The 24601-nt window shown below is 47.8% G+C and overlaps 1 protein-coding gene across 1 annotated transcript in view; it reads right to left on the bottom strand.

Annotated features, from left to right (window-relative positions):
* Window positions 1–3112: 3112 nt before the first annotated feature.
* Cdhr1 (cadherin related family member 1) overlaps window positions 3113–24601 on the bottom strand; it is a 22569-nt gene continuing 1080 nt past the window's right edge. Inside the window, exons 3-17 of the mRNA XM_048801673.1 lie at window positions 23529–23674; window positions 22055–22105; window positions 20852–20941; window positions 19434–19520; window positions 18043–18159; window positions 16820–16963; window positions 15017–15095; window positions 13334–13434; window positions 10983–11186; window positions 9967–10119; window positions 8377–8541; window positions 7869–7936; window positions 7079–7307; window positions 6171–6428; window positions 3113–5383 (exon numbers count right to left, since the gene is read on the bottom strand). Of these exons, the coding sequence (XP_048657630.1) occupies window positions 4853–5383; window positions 6171–6428; window positions 7079–7307; window positions 7869–7936; window positions 8377–8541; window positions 9967–10119; window positions 10983–11186; window positions 13334–13434; window positions 15017–15095; window positions 16820–16963; window positions 18043–18159; window positions 19434–19520; window positions 20852–20941; window positions 22055–22105; window positions 23529–23674 (2423 nt within the window). The 3' untranslated portion in view covers window positions 3113–4852. The remainder of the gene's footprint in view (window positions 5384–6170; window positions 6429–7078; window positions 7308–7868; window positions 7937–8376; window positions 8542–9966; window positions 10120–10982; window positions 11187–13333; window positions 13435–15016; window positions 15096–16819; window positions 16964–18042; window positions 18160–19433; window positions 19521–20851; window positions 20942–22054; window positions 22106–23528; window positions 23675–24601) is intronic.

Raw genomic sequence — 24601 nt, 5'->3', positions numbered from 1 at the left:
GGGCATGGAACAGGGTGGGCAGGAGGAAGGAAGGGGCATGGAAGAGGAGTAAACCTGGAAGTGGGTCGGAAGCATGTTGGTCAGAAGCTGTGTTCAGCTGCTCCTGTGAATATGGACATTTAGGGAAGAGGAATCTGGTCTAGAGTGGATTTCTGGGAATACCATCCTTTTGAAGATCTGTGGGGAGCCTCTTAAAAAGTTCTAGAGTGAATTGGGTGTGGGGTACACACCTGTAATCCCAGCAGCTCAGCAGGCTGAGGCAGGAGGGTCGCAAATTCAAAGCCAGCCTCAGCAACTTAGCAAGGTCCTAAGCAACTTAGTGAGACTCTGTCTCAAAATAAAAAATAAAAAGGGCTGGGAATGTGGCTCAGTAGTTAAACCTCTAGGTTTAATCCCAGTACCAAAAAAAAAAAAAAAAAGAATCCTAAAGATTCACATTATTGACAGTCCCAAATGGTTCAATTTAGGATTTTTCTACTTAGCAATGATGCAAAACTGATATGCATTCAGTAAAAAATCAAACTTCAGTCGGGAGTTTTTATCTTTTTCTGGATTAGCAATATACAGCATGGAGATGTTACAGCAAGACACAGCTCTCAGCCCATTTGGTGATCAGAAGGGAACAACCACTGATACTCTACTGTACAGTGATGCAAAGCTACGATGTTCAGTAAATTAGGTGTGTTAAATGCATTTTTGGCGTACAATGATTTCAACTTAACATGGATTTATTTGGATAAAACTCCATAGGTCAAGGAGTATCCATACATGTAATGTCATGATACCTGTGCTAATATCCCTCACCTTTTCTGTACGATTCATGTTTGAAGGATGTTATAGTTTTAGATCCATTTGTCATGCTCTTGGGGGAGATTATGCATTTAGAGTTTAGATCATGTAATTTTAAGACAGGAGGCATTTATAAGTAGGGCTACTGGTTTTTAGAATAGAGCTATCTCTAGTCCCAGGGTTCTGCTATCAGCAACTTGCAGAAGGAATTTTGTTCTTTTCCTCTTTTCTTCTGTCTATTTAGAACCTGTCCACCTTACACCTAGATTAGGGCCCAGCATAGATGATAAGACTAAGAACATGTGTTTCCACAGGAATGACTGAGTGAATTACTGAGTACTGGATAAGTGACAGGACCTCATTTAGCAAAAGAAGTGCACTGGCATGATTTCTTGTCACATGAATGTTCCCAGCATCAAACTGTTGCTAATCCACTTTATTAATCATATTATGGTGGCTCATGCCACAACCACCTCATTCTGGAATCCAGACCCTTCAGAACACCTCTGTCTCCTAAAAGAACCTCTTTGTGTCCACATGCCAATCTGCCTGCCGTGGTCCTCATGCAACATCATCTTCATTATCCCTGTTAACCCATCCTCATCTAGAAACCCTGAAGACTGTCAGAGAAGTGTTGCTGCCTGTTAGTAGCCAGCACTCTGGATTCTTTGAAGCCTCTGTTGTGTTGTGTGTGATGTCATGGATCTATAGTCTCAGCTGTTCAGGAATCCTTGAACACATGAGTTCAAGAGCAGCTTGGTCAACATAGCTAGGCCCCATCTTTTTAAAGAAAGAAGGAAAGAAAGAAAGAGAGAGAAAAAAGAAAGAAAGAAAGAAAGGGGAAGAAAGAAAGAGAGAGGGAAAAAAGAAAGAAAGAAGAAAGAAAGAAAGGAAGGAAGGAAGGAAGGAAGGAAGGAAGAGAGAGAGAGAAAGAAAGAAAGAAAGAGAAAATATTCTGTTATCAAAGAGATACAGAATCCCTGATGTCCTTGGAGAAACAGGGGCAGAAGGTTTGCCACACTTTTCCAGCTGGGTTCTGCACTGGGACAGAGCTGCAAGTTGCAGCTTACAGAGGCCCAGCTCTCTTTTACTTCCATCTTCTGTCTTCTCTCCTCCCAGTACATAGGGAAGGATTCCAGGCCTATTATTGGGTAGAAACACTCTCAGGAAGGTCTGCTTGGAGAAGCCCTCTCCCCCAGGAAATGTGCCCTCCTAGGTGGGCCACAGTGAGCTATCCTTAAATATTCTCTTCTACAACTAAAAATAGCAACTGTCTTCTGAGCTATGACAGTAGCTACAAAGCTGGTGCCAGGTCCTTTGAATATATTAGTTCTTGTCATTGTCACAGCAATAAGCTTATGTTGTCACATTTAAGTGGCAGAATCTGAATTCAGACCAAGGGCTGTCAAACTGTAAAAGCACTTTATTTTTCATATAACGAGAAAGGCTGAGCTCAGCCACAGGGAAGGAAAAATAACTACAGATTTCTTCAGTTAGTGTCTATTGATTGTCCATGGAGCTAATGCTCCATTCTTATAGTCCAAGAGTGGAAGGCCCTTCCCAGATGCTGTACCTGCCCTCTCAGCTCTTTCCCTACAGACCTAGCATTGTACCAGCTTGTAGATCTGGGCCTTTCTTGATGTGACTGAGCAAGGAGCCCCTCACCCTGCTGTTCCCTAAGTCGGTGGGACTTGGTTAGCTCTACCCCAGTGGCAGGGTCTACCCTAGTGCTGACTATATTCACTGGTCTCTTCAGTTAAGCTGTCCCCTCCTTCTTTGTCCCAATGTGGCTCATGCTGGCTACTTGGCCCTTTTTCCTTCCATGGCCAGTTCCAAAATCGACTCTACTTTGGTTCAAGTTTCTGGGCTTGTCTTGGAGCCTGACTCCCTTCCAGAACCCATCTGCTATCCTGAGCTCCCAGTTCAGAGGTCTTAGCAACCATCATTCCAGAGATTAACTGCTTTCCCAGCTTTCCCGCCCATGCCAAACATCCCAATTCCTGCCCTTGCTGGACTGTACTGGGGTAGTTACTTCTAGCCCCAGATCTCCTTCTTTCCCAAGCAACCCTGCCTGAGTGTGTCTTACTTAGGGAAAAAGCCCAATCCAAGTCCTGGATGAGGGGGTCAGGTAGACAAGTCTGCAAAGGTGCTGCTGTTTGAGGTGCATGCAGGCAATTTGGACAAAAATTTGAAGCCTCCCTCAGTTGGGGGTCAGGTTGGCTGTACCCACTGAAGGAGCCAGGAGGCAGGCTGAGCTTGGCTGTGAGTCAGGAAGACTGGTCTCCACAAGTCCATGAACACAAAAGTAAGCAGGGGCAGGAGGTCATATTGTTGTAGAGTTATTAGACTTTTATTTACCATTTACAAAAGAGGTTGACCGCATGCATGTTGTAAGGATGCTGTATTCCCTGCAATGAGCAGACATGATCCAACCCAGCCCTCTCCTGAAAAGTCTGGAAAGACCTGTCAAGTCTGGGCTCCTGACATGCTAGAGCCTGCCCCTCATTAATACTGTTTGGGTTAGGAACTGAAGACACCCTGGCAAGAACTCTGTACACTGGCACATCTGAGTTATACCTCAAAACACAGATTCAGACATCACACAAGCATAAACTCTCTTCTCATAAAATCACGACATATTCTAGAGGGCTTCTGTGCAAGTGGAGCAAAATGTAAAGAACAATTCTATTTTTATATCTGTGTATAAATCTAGATTTTCTTATGGCAGGTTCCTTAAAGCAGGGAAGAACCTCTGTATATTAACCATAGCAGGTTTGTAGGGTTTCTCTCTTGGGAACATTGTCACATATTAACAATGTATGCCTAGGCTACAGGAAAATGCTTTTAGACCAGATCCCAGCTACTAACCCACTATGCAACATCGGACAAATCATGCCTTTCTTGGGAACTCATTTCCCTTATCTTGGCAAAATGGAGACTCGAACTAGACATTGCTTCCCAGCTCTGGTGCTCCCTGAGAGTGGAATGGGTGAGGGGAGAACAGAAACAGAAAGCCGTCATCTGGTTCTGGCTTCTGGGGACCAGTGGTAGCCAGCACAACACCACCAGTGTATCTGAGAGATTCTGATATTTTCTAGAAGAACTGTACTCAGAGAACTGGCCTGCATAAAAAAAAACTTTGCATTTGTGCCACTTTGCACTTGGTTGAAGGCTTCATCACAACCTTGGGGCTGAGGTTCTTCGTTTTACTGATGAGGAAGAAGATAATCAGAGAGTTAAAACAGCTTCCCTAAGTTGAATAAAAGCAGAAGATCCCTTAGATCTCAGCCCGGATATCTATCTACCACCCTACACTGTCTTTTGGAAGAGGACTGGTGGGGCAGCTTCTCAGAGAGGAGTCCCAACCTTCTTTTGGGTACTTTTAGAGCTCCCAGTGGCTCCAGCTTCTAGGACCAGGGCAGTCCTGGACAGGCATTTCTGCCTTCACTCTTGGTAAAACCATCTTATACCTGTAGGTCCCTTGTCCCACATGAGCACAACAGTGGTCTACAATCTCACCCGGGTGCCATGCTTCAGTGTTTCAGTGGCTTCAGGCAGAGCCCTGCAGCCAGGATGAGTTTTCAGTGTCTCTTCTCCCCCTGCTTGCCTGCATTTCCTCTCCTATGGAATGTAAAGTTTGCTGACCTCCAGCCTCAGCCAGGACTAGATCTCCTTTTCCTGCTCAAGCTCTTAGCTATGGGCTTCAGGATCCAGATTCTTGTTGGCTTATCACATACAGCCAAGGCCCTATGATGAGATTCCAGCAGGACCCAAGCAACTGTGAAGTCTGGGGTTGGTGAGTAGAAGATGCATAGAGCTAGCTCCTTGTCAACTCCTGGCCTCTGAAGAATGGGGAGCATCATGGCTTTGTCAAGGATTGGGGGCACAGGGACATATTTGCTAAATGCATCCTGAGAAATTGCTTGCCCAAGGCCCTATCCAGAGACTTGTGTATGGGGTACAAAACAGGGATGACCTTCAGAAACAGAGGAAGGGGAGCACATTGAGATCAGCAGGGTGGCTATGTTGGGTAGGAAGGGAAGAAGGAGCTACAGGGTATTCTCTAGAAGTAAGCCTTGTTTGTACTTTTCTTCTCAAACTTTTGCTTGAGCTCAGAGACCAGAGTCAACTGGGTGGAGCTTCCCAAGGCCTCAGACTGAGGTGACTGTTGGGATCTCTCTGGGGTGAGGGATCCAGAGACTGTAGGCACCGTACAGCAGGTGACTGTGTTGGGCACCATTCTGGGGGGTGGAGGGAGAGCTGGAGCTATGGGGGGCAATGGGCTTCCAGTGCTGTTATTGCAGTTCTCATTGGTAGGATCCTCTTTTAGCATGAACTTGGTGGCAGACTTGTCCTTCCTGAACTTGAGCCACTCAGTGCGGGCAGTGCGGGGTGCAGGTCTGAAACGCTTGCGGAATACACGTCGCACCGGCTGGACCTTGTTGGACTTCTTGTTACGCCAGAAAGTGGCAGTGGAGATGAGGACGGTTATGGCCACAACAATGGCCATGATACCGGCCAGCACACCCACGGCCTTCATGGGATTGTCCTTGGTTTGTATCAGGAAGGCAGCCATGGGGCTTCGGGACAGTGTCTGGAAGAGAAAGCCGTTGCCTGCATTGAACTGTTCCCACTGGTCCCTGGAGGACAGAGTGGGGGCATGCACTTCCTTAAGCCTGATGGGATGAGTCAGCACCCCCCCCAACAGCCCCATGCTGGGGATAGAACCAGGGCCTTATGCTTTCTCAGCAAGAACTCTACCACTGAGTTACACTCCCAGGCCAAGCCTGATGTATTTTAAAAGAATTTGAGAATCTAATAAGTGCTATGGGCTTCTTTACAGAAAAACTACATAGGGAGAGAGAACATAATGCAAATCGTTCTCTAGGACAATCACTCAGGCAGAACATGATGCCAACAACCTCTTTTAGATTCAAAACATCTGTTTTGCTGGACGCTGTCCTTGAAGCATAGGATATTGTTTGTCTGTGATTACAGGGGAATTCACTAACATAAATGTATCAAAAATCCCTAAAGCGACGATTCTCTGCCAGACAACTACACATAATTATTTCACTTTTACTTTTCAACACTCATGTGAAGAGGCATCATTATTTCCATTTTATAGGGAAAGGTAACAGAATCCTAGGAAAGCCTGAAGTTCCACTATTTATAGGTATTGAAACTAGAATTTCAGTCCGATTCCCAAGGCTATTGGTTTGATGGCCTAGGGAGCCTTTGATAGCAATGAGCATCTTTTGGAGGAAGCCAGGAGATGATCTCTCTCCCTCTGCCTTTGTGTCATAGAGGCCTGGGTTATGTAAAATACCTTAAGGTCCATTGACTACTGCTACTTTTTCCTTACTGTGCTTTGTACCCACCTCAGTGTCTGTGATGTCAATCTTGAGTAAGGCTGTGGTGCTGAAGGATGGGGAGCCTCGGTCCTTGGCCTGCACTTGTAAAGACCATGTGCAGTCCCCTCCAGGTGTGATGTTGTGCAGAGCATCGAGGGAGCGGATGGAATTCTTGAGCCTGATCTCTCCTGTGTGTGCATCAATTTCAAACACATTGGCTGGCTCCGCATGGGTGATGGAATAGTCCACCAGGTTGTTGGGTTCCTCTGCATCCTGATCTATGGCCTGTGCACAGAGAGGGACGGATAAAGCCGGGCCTGGGGAAGATACCTTTCTATGCTGGATAAACCAGATGTAATATGGAGCTTGGAAATGGTTGATTTTAATTGAGATGGATTAAGCTGGGAAAAAAATAGAAGGTCTGCACTGCCGTGAGTGAGGGGCTATGCTAGGTCCTGTATGGTTCCATTGCCAGAACAAGTCTAGGAAGTAGGTATTGGTGAATCTATACTATAGATGAAAAACTGAAAGCTTGGATACTAAGTGACTTGCCCAAAGGTAGAAATGGAAGGAGGGGAATTGGGATCCAAGGTCAATTCCATTGGGTTTCAGAGCTCATACTTTTTCGCCATTGGGAAGACAGTGAAGCCCAGTAGACAGAGCACTGCTCTGAAGGCAGGCAGACCAGCTATATGAACTCAGAGAAGATAAACACTTAACCCATTAGAGCTTCCTGTTTTCCATTTGTAATGTCTTCTTTCTCAGAAGATTTTTCTGGGATAAGGTGGAAATGAGGTTACGTAAAACACCTTAAAGTCCATTGCCCCTAGTAGGAATCCATTACCTTTTATTTTAAACTAAATTGTTATGTTCCAGTGTCTCTCTCAGCTGCTAGAACCAGACTTTTAGGGGAGCTCAGCTGCCTCAAAACTCACCTCAATTTTCACTGGGGACCCCAGGACCATCGTCTTCTCCTGGATGCTTTTTCCAAATTGGGGATAGTGGTCATTGACGTCCAGTAGAGTGATGAATACTTCAGCCAGGCTGTACCTGCCCTCCATGTCTTCAGCCTTCACATAAAAGTTGTATCTAGCAGTGGCTTCAGCATCCAGGCTCGCCCAGGGCTGGGTGTAGATAAGCCCAGTGGACGGGTGTATCAGGAACCTGGCAGGCATAGAAAGAACAGGCACAGGTATGCACATGCATGGATGTGTGTACATATGTGTGTTTGGCACACGCACCCACTCATGTACACACATCCATGCATGCAACGATAAGCAGATGAGCTGCCTCCAGGAAGCAGCAGTGAGGCATTATGAAGCTTCTCCCAGAAATCCTGCCTGCTCAGGTTCCATCCTTGCAGTCTAATGGGAGAGGAGGAGCTTAACAACCGGGAATTATAGCTCTCCTCCAACACCCTGCTCCCTCCCCAAGCCCAGTACTGCTTGCCTAGCTCAGAAAGCCTCCTGCCTTAGCTCTAGCGGTGACCATGACCTTCTTTTCTCCTAAGCACCTTGCTTATTAAGTCCCCAGAAATCTCTGACTTGGGCTCTGTACTATTTCCCACTATTCATCACCACCCACCTTGCACTCTGGAATGCTCACTGTCCCGCAACCCAGGCTCCCATGGCTTCCAGGTTCTTCCTGCCTTCAGCAAAAATACCTCCTCCCACTGCCAAATAAATCCCTTGCTTGAGGCTATGTCTGTGTTCTGGATCTACTTACAGGTCGGCCCCAGTACCAGAGATGGAGTATTTGACTTTGCCCCAGGGTCCTGTGTCTGGATCCACAGCCTGGAAGAGAGAAAACTCCAGTGGCACCTGTCTTGTGGTCAGGACATGTTGACAGCTCCCTAAGCAAGGGTTGCTTTCAATGGCAATGCAAGGAGGCCTGGAGTTTGCTCAGCTGAAGAGGAACTCACCAAGAGACGGGAGACTGCCTTAGGTCTCTAGTTTTCTTCCAGGGAGTTCTCAAGTGTTGGGGGAACAAAAAGGTTCAGATCTTCAAGTCATTTATTCCTCCTTTATATATGAGGAAGGGAACGGGATGGGTCCCATGGCCTGTGCATATGTCCTCAACACAGACCAGTGAAGGAACACAGGCTAGAGAGGGCAAGCAGCTCAAAGTCACAGCTAATGACTGTGGACTTTGTGATTTAAACTGGAACCTGAATTTGTCTCACTTACAAGGCCCCTTACCCCACCCCAAGTCCTGGGGCCAGTCCCCAACTTACTGTGACAACCACCACGTTGGAGCCCCCTGGGGCATTCTCAGGGATCCTGGCAACATAGTAGTGAGAAGTGAACTTGGGGACATTATCATTGGTGTCCAGGAGCTGGATCACAATATCTGCCGTGGAACTGAACTTCTCTGGAGTATTCACTTCAATGGCCAGGAGCTGGAGAAGGAGGGAAAACTGAGGACTTGTCTGGATGGACAGTCACCTGCGCAGGGCCCTCCCACCACCTGCTCCCCAGAACTGATCCAGCACCCCTTGCCTTGTCTCTGTTCTTACTCTCCGCTTCCAAGAGGTTATTCCTGCCACCATCTGTAAGATCTCTCCTCATTCCTCCCTCACAGACAGCTCCTGTTTATATTTGAGCCAGTTTTTTTTTTTGTTCTACTGATCTGCATATATATATATTCCTTTCTAATTCCAAATTTTCTGACTATTATTTCTCCAAATAAAAACCAGGATAAGTTTTCTTACCTCCTCTCAAAGGAAATTCTAAGTCAGAGTTAATTGGGGAGATAGTGAATTCTATATCAACCTAAGGAGAACTTGCATTTTTAAAACAAGGTACATCTTTACATATCTTGCCTTTTTTGTATCCCTTTATGAAATTTTTGCATTTTTCATCATTTAAATACTACACATTTCTTGTTATGGTAATTTCTAGAAGTCTTTTATTCTATTATATATTCTCTGTTTGATTGGGGGTATCAACTTGTAATCGAACATGTCAGCTATTCTGCTATTTTTCCAATGGTTTTTAAACTACTTCTCTTAGATTTTCTAAAGAAACAATTATATCCCTTACAAATAATGTGAATTTTGGCTTCTTCTTTCTAATATTTATGACTTTTATTTCTTTTCTTTCTTTGGGAAAAATGTTATTCCAAAAATCATGCTAAATAATAGTGGTGATGGCAGGCATTCATGTTTTGTTCCAGAGTTCATAGAATTCTTTTAATATTTCATTTTTAAACATGATGTTGGGCTTCAGGTATATATGTGTGTATAAGTGCAATGATGACTTAAATAAAATCAATGTAGTATTTATTGTTGATTTTTACTAACATATAACAAGTTAATATGTAATATTGATTATTTGTATACATTCATAATTTTACTTAATTTTAAGTGACATTAAAAAAGTATTTTTTCCCTCTTCAGCTAAGGTGGTTATCAGAATAAATGACAGATGTCAAAGACACATGGGAAAACATCTTGATAATCAAACGGTTTCTCTCTTTCTACTAACAGGCCAAATCTTAGTGGTAGTTTTCTCTGACTCTCCATCCCTTGCATTCCTGGGCCTAGTTGTGGTTTAGGAGCTGGGAGCTCAGTGAAGCTGAGGCCATGAGCAGTCTGTAGGAGGCTGTCTGTGCGCCACTCTTCTCCCCCAACCAGACCTAGCACCTTCTCCCCATGTCAGCAGGAGGAGCAGAGGGCCAGGGAGAAAAGAGTAGGACCAGGAAGGACAGGGGTGATATAGGACCAGGAAGGACAGGGGTGATAGGAGTCCCCTCAGGATAAATCAATAATGGGGTGAGCACCCCATTACACTCCCCATTTAAGACAGTGCAAAACATCACCTACCTTAAAGGTTAACACCTGAGAGCTTTCAAAGTCAATGGCGTCTGAATTCTCCACAATAATGGTGACTTGGGCTTCATTTAGGACCGTCTGTGGGACCACTCGGAAGAGGCCTCTGGGTCCCACCAGCCGCAGGTTGAATTTGGCATTGGCTCCCTGGGCAATGGAGCATGGAAAGAGGAAACAGGGAAGATAAATGAGAACAGAAACACATCCTATACAGGTGCTAAGTGCCCTCAGCATAGGAAAATGCCCTTATCCCTGAAAGGTGAGTCATCTTTCTTTCTAAAGGTGCATTGATCAAGGATCAGAAAGATTTTGCAGGTTATAAGGATTAAGCAAGGTACAAACACATAAGACCCAGTTTCTGTGCTGATCATAGGGGTGGAAGGACATATTTGCAAACACTTGTTTGGAGGGTCAGATGCAGGGAGTTTTGTTTGACTGGCTTTTGCTTTTTTAAAAAATTATTATTGGTACATTATAACTATATATAATAGTGGGATTCACTGTGGCATAGTTGTACATGTACACAGCATATTTTTTTGTTTTATCTCAACATAATTTGATCAAATTCATTCCTCAGTGTCCTCTCCTTTGCCCTCTCCTTGCCCTTTCCTCCTCCCTCCCCGTGATCCACTTCCTCTCTTCTACAGATCTCCCTTCTATTTTTATGAGATATCTCTCCTCCTGCCCCTTTTCTCTCTAGCGTCTACATATGAGAGAAAACATATGACACTTGATGTTCTGAGCCTGGATTATTTCACTTAACATGATGTTCTACAGTTCCATCCATTTTCTTGCAAATGACGTAATTTTCTTTTTCTCTGTGGCTTTTCATTTTTAGTTGATTCTGAATTCCTTTATGCTGAGAAGATAATCTTTGATTGGCATTGTCCCTCTGCTCCCTCTTGATTATAACCTTTGGTTTCATTCACTTTCTGATCTGCCTGGCCCCTGCTACATAGGCAGTGACAGTTGACATAGAGCCAGTTAGCTTTAAGGGCAAGACCACGCACCTGGTCAGAGTCATTGACGGTGATCTTGAGGCCCCGCAGGATCTCCCCCTGGGGCGGATGTTCATACATGGACAGCTCAAACTTGTTCTGAGGCCCACTCTCTCCATAGAATGTTGGTGGATGGTTGTTGAGGTCCACAATCCTGATGGTGACAGGGATGATGGCCTGGGCAGCTGGGCTTCCTGCAGAGCTGATCTCTGTCACCTGGGGTGGGGAGAGGTGGCTACGGCTTTGTGGCAGATAGACTCTTATTGGCCCCAATGGTCCTGTATAATCCCCTTTCTTTAAGTGTAGTCTGACCTAGCAATTTGTTTCTGACTGACAGCATATGGCAAAGATGATGGGCTATCACTTCATGGTTAGATTACATGAGATTGTAACTTCTCTTACTAGCAGAATCTCCCTTGATGGCTTTGATGAAGGAGGCAGCTATGTTGGAGAGAGGCCCATGAGACAATGGGTGGCCCCTAGCTAAGAGTCATCAAGGAACTAAGTAGTGTCAATAACCATGTGAGCTAGGAAGACAATCCTTCTACATTCCAGCCTCCAGATGAGACCCCAGTCTTGGTTGACAATCTGACTATAGCCATGAAAGTGACCTTGTAACCCAGGACCTAGTCAAACAGAACCTGGACCCCTGACCTACACCAACTGAGAGTATGGATCTATGTTGTTTTATGCCTCTGGGTTTGGGGTAATTTGTCATGAAGCATTGGATAACTAATAAAGGCTGAAAAACCAGGGCTGAGGGTCCATAGTATCTCATTAATAATGTGGCAAATATCTGAGCAAATATCTTCCAGGGCCTCCTTTCCCTTTTCTATCAGGATGCTCTGGTACTACAAGGTCACTCTCCTAAAATGACTCCTTCACAGCCTGGCTGCTCTCCTAACCCTTTCCCTTCTCAGACACCTGTGCCTTCTGTTTCCATTTCCTACTCCCACTCGTTTCTCACCTGTCCCACATTTAGATACTTCACACTGCCTTCCGTGCTGCACTCCACGCTATCACCTTTGCACCTTCCCAAGGGCTCCATTCCCTTGGAAAATGTGATTCTGCTCTTGGCAAGTTATCCTCAACCTCTCTGATCCCTCCTGGGTTTCCTTCACCTGTGCCTCCCTTGATGCTCCTGTGATGTAGACTTAGCCAACTGCTCCTCTCTTCCCACAGCCATCCTTTGTGCTCTCATTCCTTCCTGTGCCTTTCACAGTGAATATGGACACTCTCTCCTCTGAGTTCCAAACCTGCATGCCCAGGTATGGATGTTTCACCTTGAATGTCCTCCAGGCACCCAGACTCATCATTTCCTTCCTAATTAACATGTAGCCTCTCCCATGCTCCTGATGGTAGCATCTAGGTTTCATCTGACCACTTTGTATTTTGCAATTTGTCCCTTTCTGCCATCCCACCTCCCTTTACCTCTACAGGTCCTCTTCTGCTGACTCCTTGAATGGTGTTTCTGTGTCCTGTTCAGTTCTCTTCAGATCCTAATTGAGTTCTCAAATGCTTGGCTAGCACTGGAGCCAGGATCCCCCGAGTGCTCATAACAACCAGAGTCCTGGGATTACCCCTTTCATACACAGACACACACTCTGAATTCCCATCCTAAGAGAGGATCTCACATTCCAAATTTTGGAACCCAACTAGTTACCAAGTAGCCACAATGAGCTTTCCAACATGAGACTGTCAAAACTTTTCAATGGCTCTTCATTGTTTTGGGGAAGATCCAATAAAACATCATAAGTTATTGGAACTTTGAAGATAGTAAACAGCAGAGAATTAACTTTAGTGTGGGACCCTCCTAAACACAGTTTCTGTGTGGCTGCACAAGTCACATGCCCTGCTTTAGAGAAAACCCATACCTCACATTCAGACCCCTGATGCTCTGGTTCCCAACCTGGGATTCCTACTTTCCTTCTTCTGCATGCTGCCTATGAACTCTGCTCCAATCTCATTTGACTCCTTCTTGATTCCTTACTATATCATGTGCTATTGTCCCCAGCCTGGGCTTCCAGGGATTTTGTGGCTTGTAATATCTTCACTTACCCTCATCCACCATGGTTTCCTCCACCAGTCTCCACCTGCTGGGTCTTGCTGGTGCTGGAGGCATTGCTGCTTCAGTCCTATTTCTTCCTATTTTTTCATAATTCCTGCTGTGTGTGCACGCGTGTACACACACACACACACACACACACACACGAGCTAAAATCTGGTGTAGGTGCCCAAGGTAGCAACATCTAGCTCCCTCCTCAGACTGAGCCTCAGGGATCAAGGAGGGCCTGGGTCTCATTGCCTTGGTAGCCCTCCAGGGCTGGATAGTGGGCAGGACTGGCAAAGCTAGAGGGGGTTACCTGTACATGCAGCTCATACACTTCCTTCCGGAGCTGGGCAGGGCTCTGCATGACCGAAATGGCTCCAGATGTCTCATTAATTTCAAAGGCTCCATCACTACCTGTCAGAGAAGTCCCCTGCAGTTCAGCACAGGGCCACAGGGGGGTGTAGGGGAGTCACGCCACTCGCTTCTCAAGCATTAGCTAATGGAGGTTTCCTTGTAGACTGCAAAACTGTTTTCATCTGTGTCTTGACAATGAGGAAACTGAGTCTCATAGGGGCCAAGTTAACTTATCTAAGCTTACACAGCAAGTGCAGACCAGGGCTTGAACTCACTTCTGTCTGGCTCTCAGGTTCCATACTGTATCCCTTCTCCTATGCATGATACTGTGTGTGTGTGTGTGTGTGTGTGTGTGTGTGTGTGTGTGTGTGTGTGACAGAGAAAGGGAACAAAAAGGAGATAAAGACAGAGGGAGGTAAGGAAGAGGAGAGAGAAGGAAAGAGGGGAAGAAACTGAGGGTGTGGAGAGAACGAGGAAAGAACAAGGAGATGGTGGGGAACCGCAGAGGGAGAAGCAAGAACAGAGGCTGGGCTGTGCCTTGTGACTGGGAAAAGGCTGCAGTGGTGGTGGGGCAGGAAGGTGCCCAATGTCTGTGCATCTGGGGAAAGGAGCCTGTCTGGGATGGTGGACATGTTCATGCAGGTGTGAGGTGCTGGAAGGCAAGTGTGTATCAGATGTGTCCTAGGACAGGGTGTGGGAGGTGGTAGTCTCTGGGTGAAAGTGTAAAGACATGTGCACATCTGGAATCAGACTCCATGTGTGATGACCTGGCCTCCTGTGGGCTGCAGAGACCACCTCAGGAACACTGCAGCCTGTTCAGCTGCTGCACAGGTGTGGAAAGAGCACACTGCAGAGTTAAAAGACCTGGGTTTAAATCCAGAGGTCGGGACTTGGGTGCCAGTTTAGCTGCTCTGAGCCTCCGTTTCCTCATCCATATGTAGGGCTAGTACTAGGGTCATACCATATCATCACTGTGCTTATTTATTCAATTCAACTATATGCTCTAGTCAAATATTTAAAAGAATGAGAAAAAAAAAGTACAGAAATTCCAAGAGTATAAGAAATGTTGCCACCCTCCAGGTGCAGTGGCACATGCCTATAATCCCAGTGACCCTGAGGCAGGAGGATTACAAGTTTGAAGCCAACCTCAGCAATTTAGCGAGACTCTAAGCAACTTAGTGAGAACCTGTCTCAAAAAACAGAACAAAACAAAACAAAAACAAAATAAGATTAAATTAAAAATGAAAAGGTCTGGGGATGTGACTCAATGGTAAAGTGCCCCTGGGTTCCGAACCCCAGCACCTCCCGCCACACACACACACAAAAGAAAAGTTGCCACTTATCGCCATTCACAAATGTGTGTTCAGGGTGAAGGGAATGAGAATCAGTGGGGACTGTGTGGCTCTCAGGACCCCAGTACTGTTCCCGCTGTTGCTAGACTGCAGCACATTTGTCACCTCCTGAAGGGCCCAGTTGGCCTTCTCTACCACATTTTGTCCTGGCCCACAAGATTATAGCATGGGCTGCCTAGAGACCCTCAGACCTCAATAGGTAAGGGAACCAGAACCCAGAGAGGTGGAGGAACTTTTCTGTGGTCACCCAAAGACTCAGAGCTGTAGCTCCAAAGCTAGACTAGACTCACCGTTCACGAGGCTGTAGACAATGTGGTTGGGTTTGCCCCGATCTCCATCCATGGCCACCACTGTCAGCACCTCTGAGCCCTGGGGGAACAGAAGCAGTTGCTTGAGGCTAATGGTGACACTGGGGGTTCCCCCTCCCTAGAAACTTCCCCATCACAGAAGGGAAGTGCCACCCCCACACAGGAAAAGAACCAGGCCTCTGGGTAGCCCTGAACTGTGACACTGCCCTACTCTGCAGGGGGCTTCCAGCACTCACTGACCTCCCAGGGATGGAGGGACAATCTGAGCCTCCCTTTTTCCTGGCCCACAAGGTTATAGCATGGGCTGCCCAGAGACCCTCAGGCCTCCAGACTGACTCCAGTCCCATAGGCCACACTCAGCCTCACTCTGCTGTCCCCCACTCTCTGGCCTCACCCTGCTGCCCCCTCCATCTTTTGCCCTCACTCTACTCTAGAGGTGCATGAGGGAGAGGTGAGAGGGGTGGATCCCAAGAGCACCTTAGATGCAACATCTCACACTTTGTACTTTATCCTATGGCCCCTGGAGATGGGTTACTGAGAGGAAAAAGTCCAGTTTGACCTTGCCCCTAAGTACCTTACTTGGGACCTACCCTCTTGCCTGACTACTCAGGGCTACATCTGAACTGGGTTCAGCTGCTGCCTTCCCTCCATAGCCAACCCCAAGCCTTGACCCTCAACACCTCTCTCTGCCCTTAGCTCTTCAGCATGTGGGTCTGGGGCTCTCCCAACCCATCTTGCAGCCTGCACTAAGGGCAGCCAGTATTTTTCCCTCCCGTTCTCTGTGCTTGTCTCCAGCTCTATGTTCTCAGTTTCTTTGTTTCATGGAGTTGGGAACAATCAGGGAAAGGGGAAAGTGAAAGTTGAGAAGGCAAAATAATTGCACAGAGTTGTTGCATCCACTGTGGCCAATTGAGGTCTGGCTCTGGACTGCTCTGCCTGCAGGGAGCCCATAGTACAGCTGGGAGGCACTTTAAATACATGGATGTATTCCAAGAATGGATGAGCTCAAGTGGGGTGTGCCGGGCATGCTGTGGGAGCAGAGAGGAGATGCCCACATCTTACACCAAATGTGTGGCAGTGCCGGAGCTGAACTGAGGAGGAGGGGCATCAAATGATGTAGTAAGATGGAGTGGGGTACTCAAAGGATAGTAAGGTTCCTGGTGTGGCAGAGAGGCTAAGTCTCACAAGCCAGCCTGGAGAAACTGACCACTGGGGATTCACCCACAGACCAGAACACAAGAACAATAGCTGAAGCACCAGGGGCAGAGATTTGACTACGTGCGAAGGACGTAGAGATTGGCCTTCCAGCTGGACCTGGGTTGGATGCCTCACAAGGGTCACCGTGATTCACACAGCAGATGATGGAAGAAATGCTGGTTGGAGGGTCCCTAGGCTATACGCTTGGGGCTGTGGAGGCACAAAGGAAACCTCACCCTCCAAAGGTATAAGAAAGGCCCCACTTCAAACAAGACTGTTGGCCACTCGCCATCCTCTCTCTCTGACCTTTCCAGGGGCTGACATTTGCAGCCAGGCTGGCATAAACTTGCATGAATATAGGACTGCCTGGCATAGCCTCAGCGCCCAGAAGCATGCTCCACACTGGTATGGGCTTCCTCCTCCTGGTTCATGGGCTGAGCCTAGTCCAGAGCCAGCCTCTGTATGAAGGGGGTGTTCCCAGGGAGCAGGGTGAGTCCAGCATCCTCAGCATGGGGCCCCAAGAAATCACAAGGGGACAGGGAAGGAAACATCTGGAGGGGACACTGGCTGAGGGGCATAGCCACCCACCGGCAGGGTGTCTTCATACACGTAGCCATAGTAGGGTGTGCCCACGAAGACAGGAGGCATGTCCTGAATGTCCTCCACATTGACTGTGACAGTGGTGGTGGCTGAAAACACAATGTCGGCCCCTCGAAGCTTGCCCCCGCCATCCTGGGGAAAAACCAGGACCACAGAAGGAGAATGAAGACAAGCTGGGCTCAGGAGTGGGATAGACTCCATAGGAGTCTGGCACCTACCATCTACTGGCTGCGGGGCCATCTGCCCTCTCTGAGCTTCTGTTTGCTCCTGTGTCAATGCAGTTACTTCTCCTCTCACAAGGACGTTGGGGAAATTAAATGAGATGATGCACGAAGGTTTTCAACCAGGGTCTGGGATGCACTAGGGTCCTCTGGATACAGGAGTGGTTCTTTTTCCAGGACCTCATGTGAGCAAGTGCCAGAGGAGGAGGAGGTCAGGGCTAAATTCCCATTCCCAGCCCAAAACCAAGCCTGGAACACCTGAGTAGCGATGACAGGTCCAGCCTGAGTTGGGTGCCATGGGGGCACATGGGATTTGTTTCCTTATCCTGAGCAAGCCTAACAGAAGTGTGCAGTGAGTTGAGCCCCCACAGAGGAACCAGTAGGTGGGCCCTACTTGGAACTCCTGATGGAGGCTGTAGTGGGATGACCTCTAGCCAATATGTAACCTGTAAAGGGCTTCCTGCAAAAGAAACTTCTAGGCCTAGTGGAATAGCTTTTGCTCTTAGGGGGAAGAGGCTTGGTTGAGCCCTGCTGATTCCTGGCTCCCACACCATGCACTTCAGAAATGTGAAGAACTTAGTTAAACTTCTGGAGCAGGCAGATGAGGAAACAGAGGCTCAGAGAGAGGAACTGCTCACATGAAGAGGAGGAGTGGGGTGAGCAAGCCTGGCCAGACCAATGGAAGGTCCCAGAGGCCAGGTTGTGAAGGGTGTGAGGGGATCACTTGGTCCTACCTAGCTGATCCTGGCCATCAGTCTTGAAGGGTCATATCCTCTCCCCTGGAAGGGCATATGGCCTCTCCATGCCATAGGCACCAGGCTCCCCAGAGAATAAGTCCTGACAAAAGATTTTAAGTAGCTGCCTCTCCTCCCTCCTTAATTCCCGTTATGCCTCTTGCTCTGCAAACTGCCCTCCTGCTGCACAACCTCACTGTGTTCCAGGAAAGTTTAGGACAGACTAGATGCTCCTCTGTTTCTCATTCTCTGTTACCTTGGCAATCACAGTGACAAGATGAGTCTGGGACTTCTCATAGTCCAGAGTGGCTCTGGCCTGCAAGCGCAGCACTCCGCTGTGGTGATCCAGGGCAAATGTGGTGGAGTGCAGGTTCTGTAAGAATCAGGGAGGCACTGGACCTGAGGGAGGACCCCAGGCTGCCCAGGAATGTTCACTCTGAAGGGTTCTCATGGGCCCTTGTCAAAAGAACTCTGATTTGGGGGCTGAGGTTCCAACTTGAGGGCGCCCAGCCCTCTTGGCCCCCAGGATACCCTCATAGACTGTGCTTAGGACTTTCTCTCCCACAGTTTTCGTCAAGACCAGAATGTTCTCTCCAAGCAGGGCCTTAGCTTTTCTTTCTGCTCAGCTGGAAAACATGGGGTTCATCCTTGGCCTGAAGTTACCAGCAGGTAGAAACGTGCGGATGGTACTCTGAGAGGGCATTGGAGTTTCAGTATCATGGTGAAGGAGGGAGCCTTGGGGACCTTCAAACCACGTGTAAGGGCTGTGCCTGTCCAGGGCAGCTCCTGCTGGGAGCAGCAAGGGATGATGAGCAGTCTGCAGGAGGCCAGCAGGAGCACTAACCTCTGGTGGGGGTGCTCAGGAGGCCATAGGGTTAGGTGTTAAGTGCCAGGTGCTGTGATTGGAGTTTTGTGTACATTTAATCCTCACAGTTGTTCAGTGAAGATATCTTTCCCATTTTACATGTGAGGGAACTGAGCTAGAAAATTCAGGTAACGTGTTGAAAGTACATAGTGGTAAGTGGGGGATCTCTCCAATTCCATGTGGAGTCGAAGGTATGTTTCTTCAGAACCTGTACCAAGCTGTACACTGAAAATTGTCAGGGTGGGTGACCAGGTGCAGAGAAGAGGAAATGGCATGGAAACAGCAGCCATGTCAGAGAGGCAGTTGGCTTTTAGGAGAACAGATAGGGGTGGGGGTTACAGGGGAGGGGTCCCTGCCTTTGTCATGGCAGCACCGATGGACAAGGGTGGGGGTCAGGGCATAGTAGCTCTTATTCTGAGAGTTGTTCCCTCTGCCCTTTTTTCTATGGACCATTGTAGTCCCAGATAGGTTTCTTCTACCCTGTGTGGGTGCAAAGTGTCTGAGGCTTATCCCGGGGAGGATTCTGGGGAAGTCGAGGACTAAGGGTCACAGGTCTTCATAGGAGTGGGTGGGAACAGGCCAACTTAGAAGAAGTTAGGATGGGGGAGTCAGGAAGAAGCCTGCTATCCCTCTCAGGTCCCGACCTGTCTGTCTCAGTCCTGTGGATGCTCTTTGGGAACAGTAGAGGGCACTGGTCTAAGGTTACTGGTGATTGAAGGGAGGATGTCCAAGTGTCCCCTCCAGCCCAAAACCCTGGGTGCATCCTATGCATCCCACCTTACCTGCAGGAAGTAGGTGACACTCCCTCCAGAGCCAGTGTCCTTGTCCACTGCATGGACCTTGAAGATGCTGCTTCCAGCAGGTGTGTCCTGAGGGGCCACAGCCACAGGGAAGGGTCAGGGGCCAGAGGCATAGGGAAGTGGTGAGGTCAGGGGACTGAGAGGCTGAAGAGGTAACAATGACATATGCAAGCCTCCAATGGGGGAAGGACAGAGACGGAGGAGACATGTAGAACTGAACGCAGGAAAGATGAGGAGGAACGGGGGAGAGAAAGACATGGCAAGAGACTGGGGTGCCCAATGAGAAACTGGAAGGACCAAGATCCCAAGTAGATGAGGGTTTTATATATGAAACTGCAATCTGCAAATGAGGACACGGTTTACAAACATGGACATACTTAGGATCACCAGGGACCCCACACACAGACTTCAGAACAAGAATGAAATTGGTTTCTCTTGCTGACTTAGCAAACATTTTAAACTTTGAGAATTTTTGGTGTTGACAAGGGTCAGGGAGACAAACTCTTCTCTATGTTGTAGGGCAGGAAGTGAACAGGTGACCTGGAAAAGCACTTTGGATACAGGTATTTATGCTTTTGACCCAGTAACTTCAAACCTTGGGGTTCTATCTTAAGAAAATAACTTTTCTCTCCTCCTCCCTCCTTCCTCTCTCCCTTCCTTCCTGCCTTCTCTCTTTCTGTGGCTGGGAATGGAACCCAGGGCCTTGAGCATGCTAGGCAAGCACTCTAACACTGAAATATACCCACAGCCCCTTAAGGAAATAATCTTAATTAAAGAAAAGAAATCCTGTATGCTCAGAGGTTTATATTTCTTATAATATCAAAAATATAAATTTTTAATATCCAAGCATAAAGAAATGAGTTAATGAAGATGGATTGTTCACTTGGTGGAAGCTTTCAAAATGATAACTTTTCAATGAATGAGGAAAATTTCTAGGGCATAAATAAAGTGAAAAATAAGATATTGATAGCATTTGTTTACTATGTTCAGAATTATGTCCAACAAAAAATGAAAAAAAAAACCCTATCATCACACAAAAATTAAAAGAAAATACACTAAAATGTAACATGTTCTCAGGTTGGAGGGGTTGAGCGTGATTTTCAAAACTATTCCCTCCTACTTTTCTATAAGTTACACATTTCTACAATTAACATGCATTAATTATAATGGAAAACGGTAAGTAGACATTCTTTTGGAATAAAACCTAATGTGGGAGGGCAGGGAGGCAGAGGTAGGGGAGGACACAGAGGCGTGGGCTCTCCAGAGGGCAGCAAGTGAAGGGAAGGACAGGTGCTCTGCACTCCAGGCCCTGGTTCCCTGGGCCAGAGCAAACAGCAGCTCTAGCAGGCAGGCTGTGGGCCTGAGGAGGGGTGTCTTCCCTGTCCAGTGGCTCCTCTTACCTCAGGAACCAGGACGACATAAGGCTCTTGGATGAACCTGGGTGCCTCGTCATTGGCATCTGTCACTAGGATCACAACTTTTTCTGCCACCTAAGAAAGGGCAGAGTGATCAGGAGTCAGGGCAGTGAGACTTTCTGGGGGTTAAAAGGATGGTGGCCTCTAATACCCCCAAGTATATGTTCCTACCCATCTCTTCTTTCTCTCTCCTTCTCTCCCTTCCTTTCTTCTTTTATTTATTTAATGCAACAAATCTTATTAATGCCAAGCACTGTGTTCCACTCTGGAGACAGCAGACAGTCTGAAGGTACATTATTTTGCAGTGGCCATGGTGGCTTGGATATGGGGTAAAGAACAGCATATTCTCCCCTGCATGGAACCCCTCAAGGGCACCAGGTGCACCATGGCCTGTGTAAATGCATCTCTTCGGACTGTGTGTGCTGCATCTAGAGGCCCTGGGAAGCCGCAGCTAGCTGGGGCTGTGGTGGTGGATAGTAGGGAGGTTTCTCAGAGGAGTGAATATTAATCCCTGTAGCAGATTGGCCAGGGGAAAGAGGTAGAATTGGGTGGTGGGTTGGGAAGAAGGGGCCATGTGTGCAAGGGCAAAGAGGACTGAGATAGTGAGTTCAGAGAATAGAGGAGATGCTAAGTCATGGATGAGAGAGAGAAGCTGAGCAAGGCAGATGGTGCCTGATGGGAGGTCCCGCATGTCTGAGTGAAGCTTGGATTTCATCCTGAGGGTGGTGGGAGCCAGCTGTTGGCACTTGCTTTTAGAGTTGCAAAGCAAAGGTTGGGGGAGGGGTGTTCAGATCTACATTTCACAGCGATGTCTCTGGTGGCACTTTGGGTGTGGATTGGGGTGGCTGGGGGGGCCAGTGGGTGTGAGGCAGGTGAGAAGAACTCCTGGGTGGTCAGTGTTTAGTTCAGCTCCAGCAAGTGGAGCAGATGGGGGCGCAGGGTTGAGGAGTTGCTATGGAATGTGGATTAGACCCATAGAAGGTCAGTGGAGATAACTTGCTCTCTGTTCTCTCCACCTTGCTTCTCTCTTCCACACCTCACTCAGCTCTCTGCTCTGGGCAGTTTGGGCAGGTCTTGTTGGACCCTGGATTGGATTTACAGGAACCCTCAAGTGGGCTAGGGGAGGAACCATGCCCTTCTCAGGCCCAAACGCTACATGTTGCTAGGGCAGCTCAGGAGCGCACTCACCAGGTTCAGGCCGTCAGAAATGCTGATGATGACTTCAATCTCATCCTCCCTCTGTGAAGCACAGGAACTGAGTGAGTGTCTGGGAATCTGACATGCCTTGGGGATGCTGGGGCTAGCGGAGCTTTTCTTGGACCATCAGAGGAGGCCTGGGCATGTTGAGGAAGCCCTGGAGCAGGGCCTGGTGGTGGCAGTGCACCCAGTGTGGCTGAAAGCTGCCTCTTGCCAGGCTTGAGATTTGGGGGATTTATGTATCAGGGGTTCTCATAGACCCAGAGCAACTGATGGGGCCCCAACAGAAAATGCTCTCCTGCTCGAGTGGGAGGAGAGGCCAATTCTGGTTAGCTGGAAGAAGAGGACATCCTTTCTTTTCTTTTTCTTTACCTCTCCCTTATCTCTCTGCACCTCTCCATATCCCAGAGATCTGCAGTGGTCTATGCCCATGTTGTCTCAAGAGCTCCCCAGGACATTGTGTGACGTCTATAAGGTCACCAGATCCCTGTGGGTGCCAGGAGTGCTGTTTCCACAGTAGTCACTGAGTCCTCTTTCCCTTTCTCTATCCTGCCTGAGGCTAGTGGATTCTGTCATTGAAGCAGAACTGGCAGCAGCCCCACAGCTGAGGTCTAGTTATGTGGCCAACTAGGCTGACCAGCCTGCTGTGGGGTTATTTATTTATTTATTTATTTATGGTCCTGAGGATTGAAACAAGGGGCACTCTATCACTGAGCTACATCTCCAGCCCTTAAAAAAAAAAAAAAAAAAAAAGGCTGGCTTTGAATTTATAATGCTTCTGTTCTGAATCACTGGGATTCCAGGTGTGTGCCACTGCACCTTGCCTGGTGTTGGGTCTTTAAAGGGAAAGGAATCCCCTACCTTGTCATTGGCAGGTTCAGATGTTTGCAGAAGGGAGGAGGTTTTCCAAACTCAGACATTCTCTCAACTACTCTTTCCAGTCCTGATCTGCTGAGCATCCCTATGGCTTATAGGATCTGTCTAAGGACTGGCTTCAAAGACCACTGCAGGAAAGACCACTGCAGGAAATTTCTTTCAGAAACCTCAAAGTGCATACATTTCACCTTTCTTTTTCTTTCTTTCTTTTCTTTTTTCTTTTTTTTTTTCTTAGTACCAGGAATGAAACTCAGGGGTGCTTAACCATTGAGCCAGATCCCCAGAGCTTTTTATTTTTTATTTTGAAAAGTTGCTGAGGCTGGCTTTGAACTTGAAACCCTCCTGCCTCAGCCTCCTGAGGTGCTGGGATTACAGGTGTGTGCCATCCCCCCACCCCCCACCCCCGCCTCCTTGAGAGCAAAGTCTCCTCTGTAATGGAAAGCAGCCCAGAGGCAGAGCTGCTGTTCTTGGGCAGCCTCAGCATCACCACCCCTAACCCCTTTGGTCCCCTGTCTGCAGAGAGGATCTGACACATACTGGCATGCTCTAGCAGGAGCAGCCCTGAAGGGCTACTCACACATCCCCATACCTCTCTGTCCAGCTCTTCAACCAGAGTGATGTTTCCAAAATTGGGGTCAACAGAAAAGACGCTTCTGGTGCTCGGGTCAAAGCTGATGTGATAGGAGACCCGGTCTCCCTCTGGGTCTGTCCCATTCAGTGTGTACACATGGGTACCTGGAAGGAGCACAGTGGGGGAAACCTAGAACCTGGGACCCAATTTATCCTGAAAGTGGCAGCTGCTCAGAACCAAGGATGCAAATGTTTATAGAGTGAATGTTCAATTCAGCATCTAAGGTGCTGCCCTGAACTGGGAGCTCCTGACTGGTCTCACCCCTCCTGGCTTCTTCCCACTTTTTATTTTTATTCTTCACAACTGTCAGATGTTATTATCAGCCACTTTGCTGACTGTAATCTGTAAGACAGATTATGGAGGAGGTTCAGGTCTGCTGTGCCTAGTTGACTATAGTGACTATTTCCCTCTGTCTAAAATGACTTCTCTCTCTGCAGCCAAGACTTGGGAGGAGGGGGAGGGTTATCCCTGGGGTGGGGGAAGCAAGGAGACAAGGGAGCAGTACAGAAGGCAGGAAGTCACCTGGAAGACTTCAGGGATTTCTGAAGGTAGGTGCTGCTTAACTTGCTCCTCCTTTTCTTTAGGAATACCAACGCTGATAGAGTAAGGAAGAGGGGCTGAGACCCTTTCTTCTTACTCCTCGCTATCTCTTTATATTTCAGCTGGTTGGAACTTGGTGGCTCTTTTTAAAGTCTAGAGAGCTGAAGCTCAGGGAAGTAAATATATTTGTTCAAGGTCACAAAGCCCCTAAGGAGCAGTGCCTTATCGCCAAGTTGCAGACCACTGACTGCCCCCAGGGGCCTACCCTGTCTTCAGGCTCTCTCCCCCCCGGTCTCCTGGACTGTCCCGGCTTAGGTCGCCATGGCAGCGGTGACCTCTTTTCCTGACATTGCCCTGGGGAACTTGGAGGACAAACAAGGAATCCCCCAGGGGCATGCGCAGCCTTGAGCTAGGCACCCTGTAGGCTCAGAGGAGTCATGGTTGAGTCTCTGCATCCAGGGGAATGCAGCGTGCTCTCTGGGAGACCTGGG

The sequence above is a fragment of the Marmota marmota genome, unplaced genomic scaffold (genome assembly GCF_001458135.2).
Source record: "Marmota marmota marmota unplaced genomic scaffold, marMar, whole genome shotgun sequence".
NCBI classification, from domain to species: Eukaryota; Metazoa; Chordata; class Mammalia; order Rodentia; family Sciuridae; genus Marmota; species Marmota marmota.
Note: the sequence above shows the minus strand (reverse complement) of the source record. Positions and strands in the feature narration are given on the sequence as shown.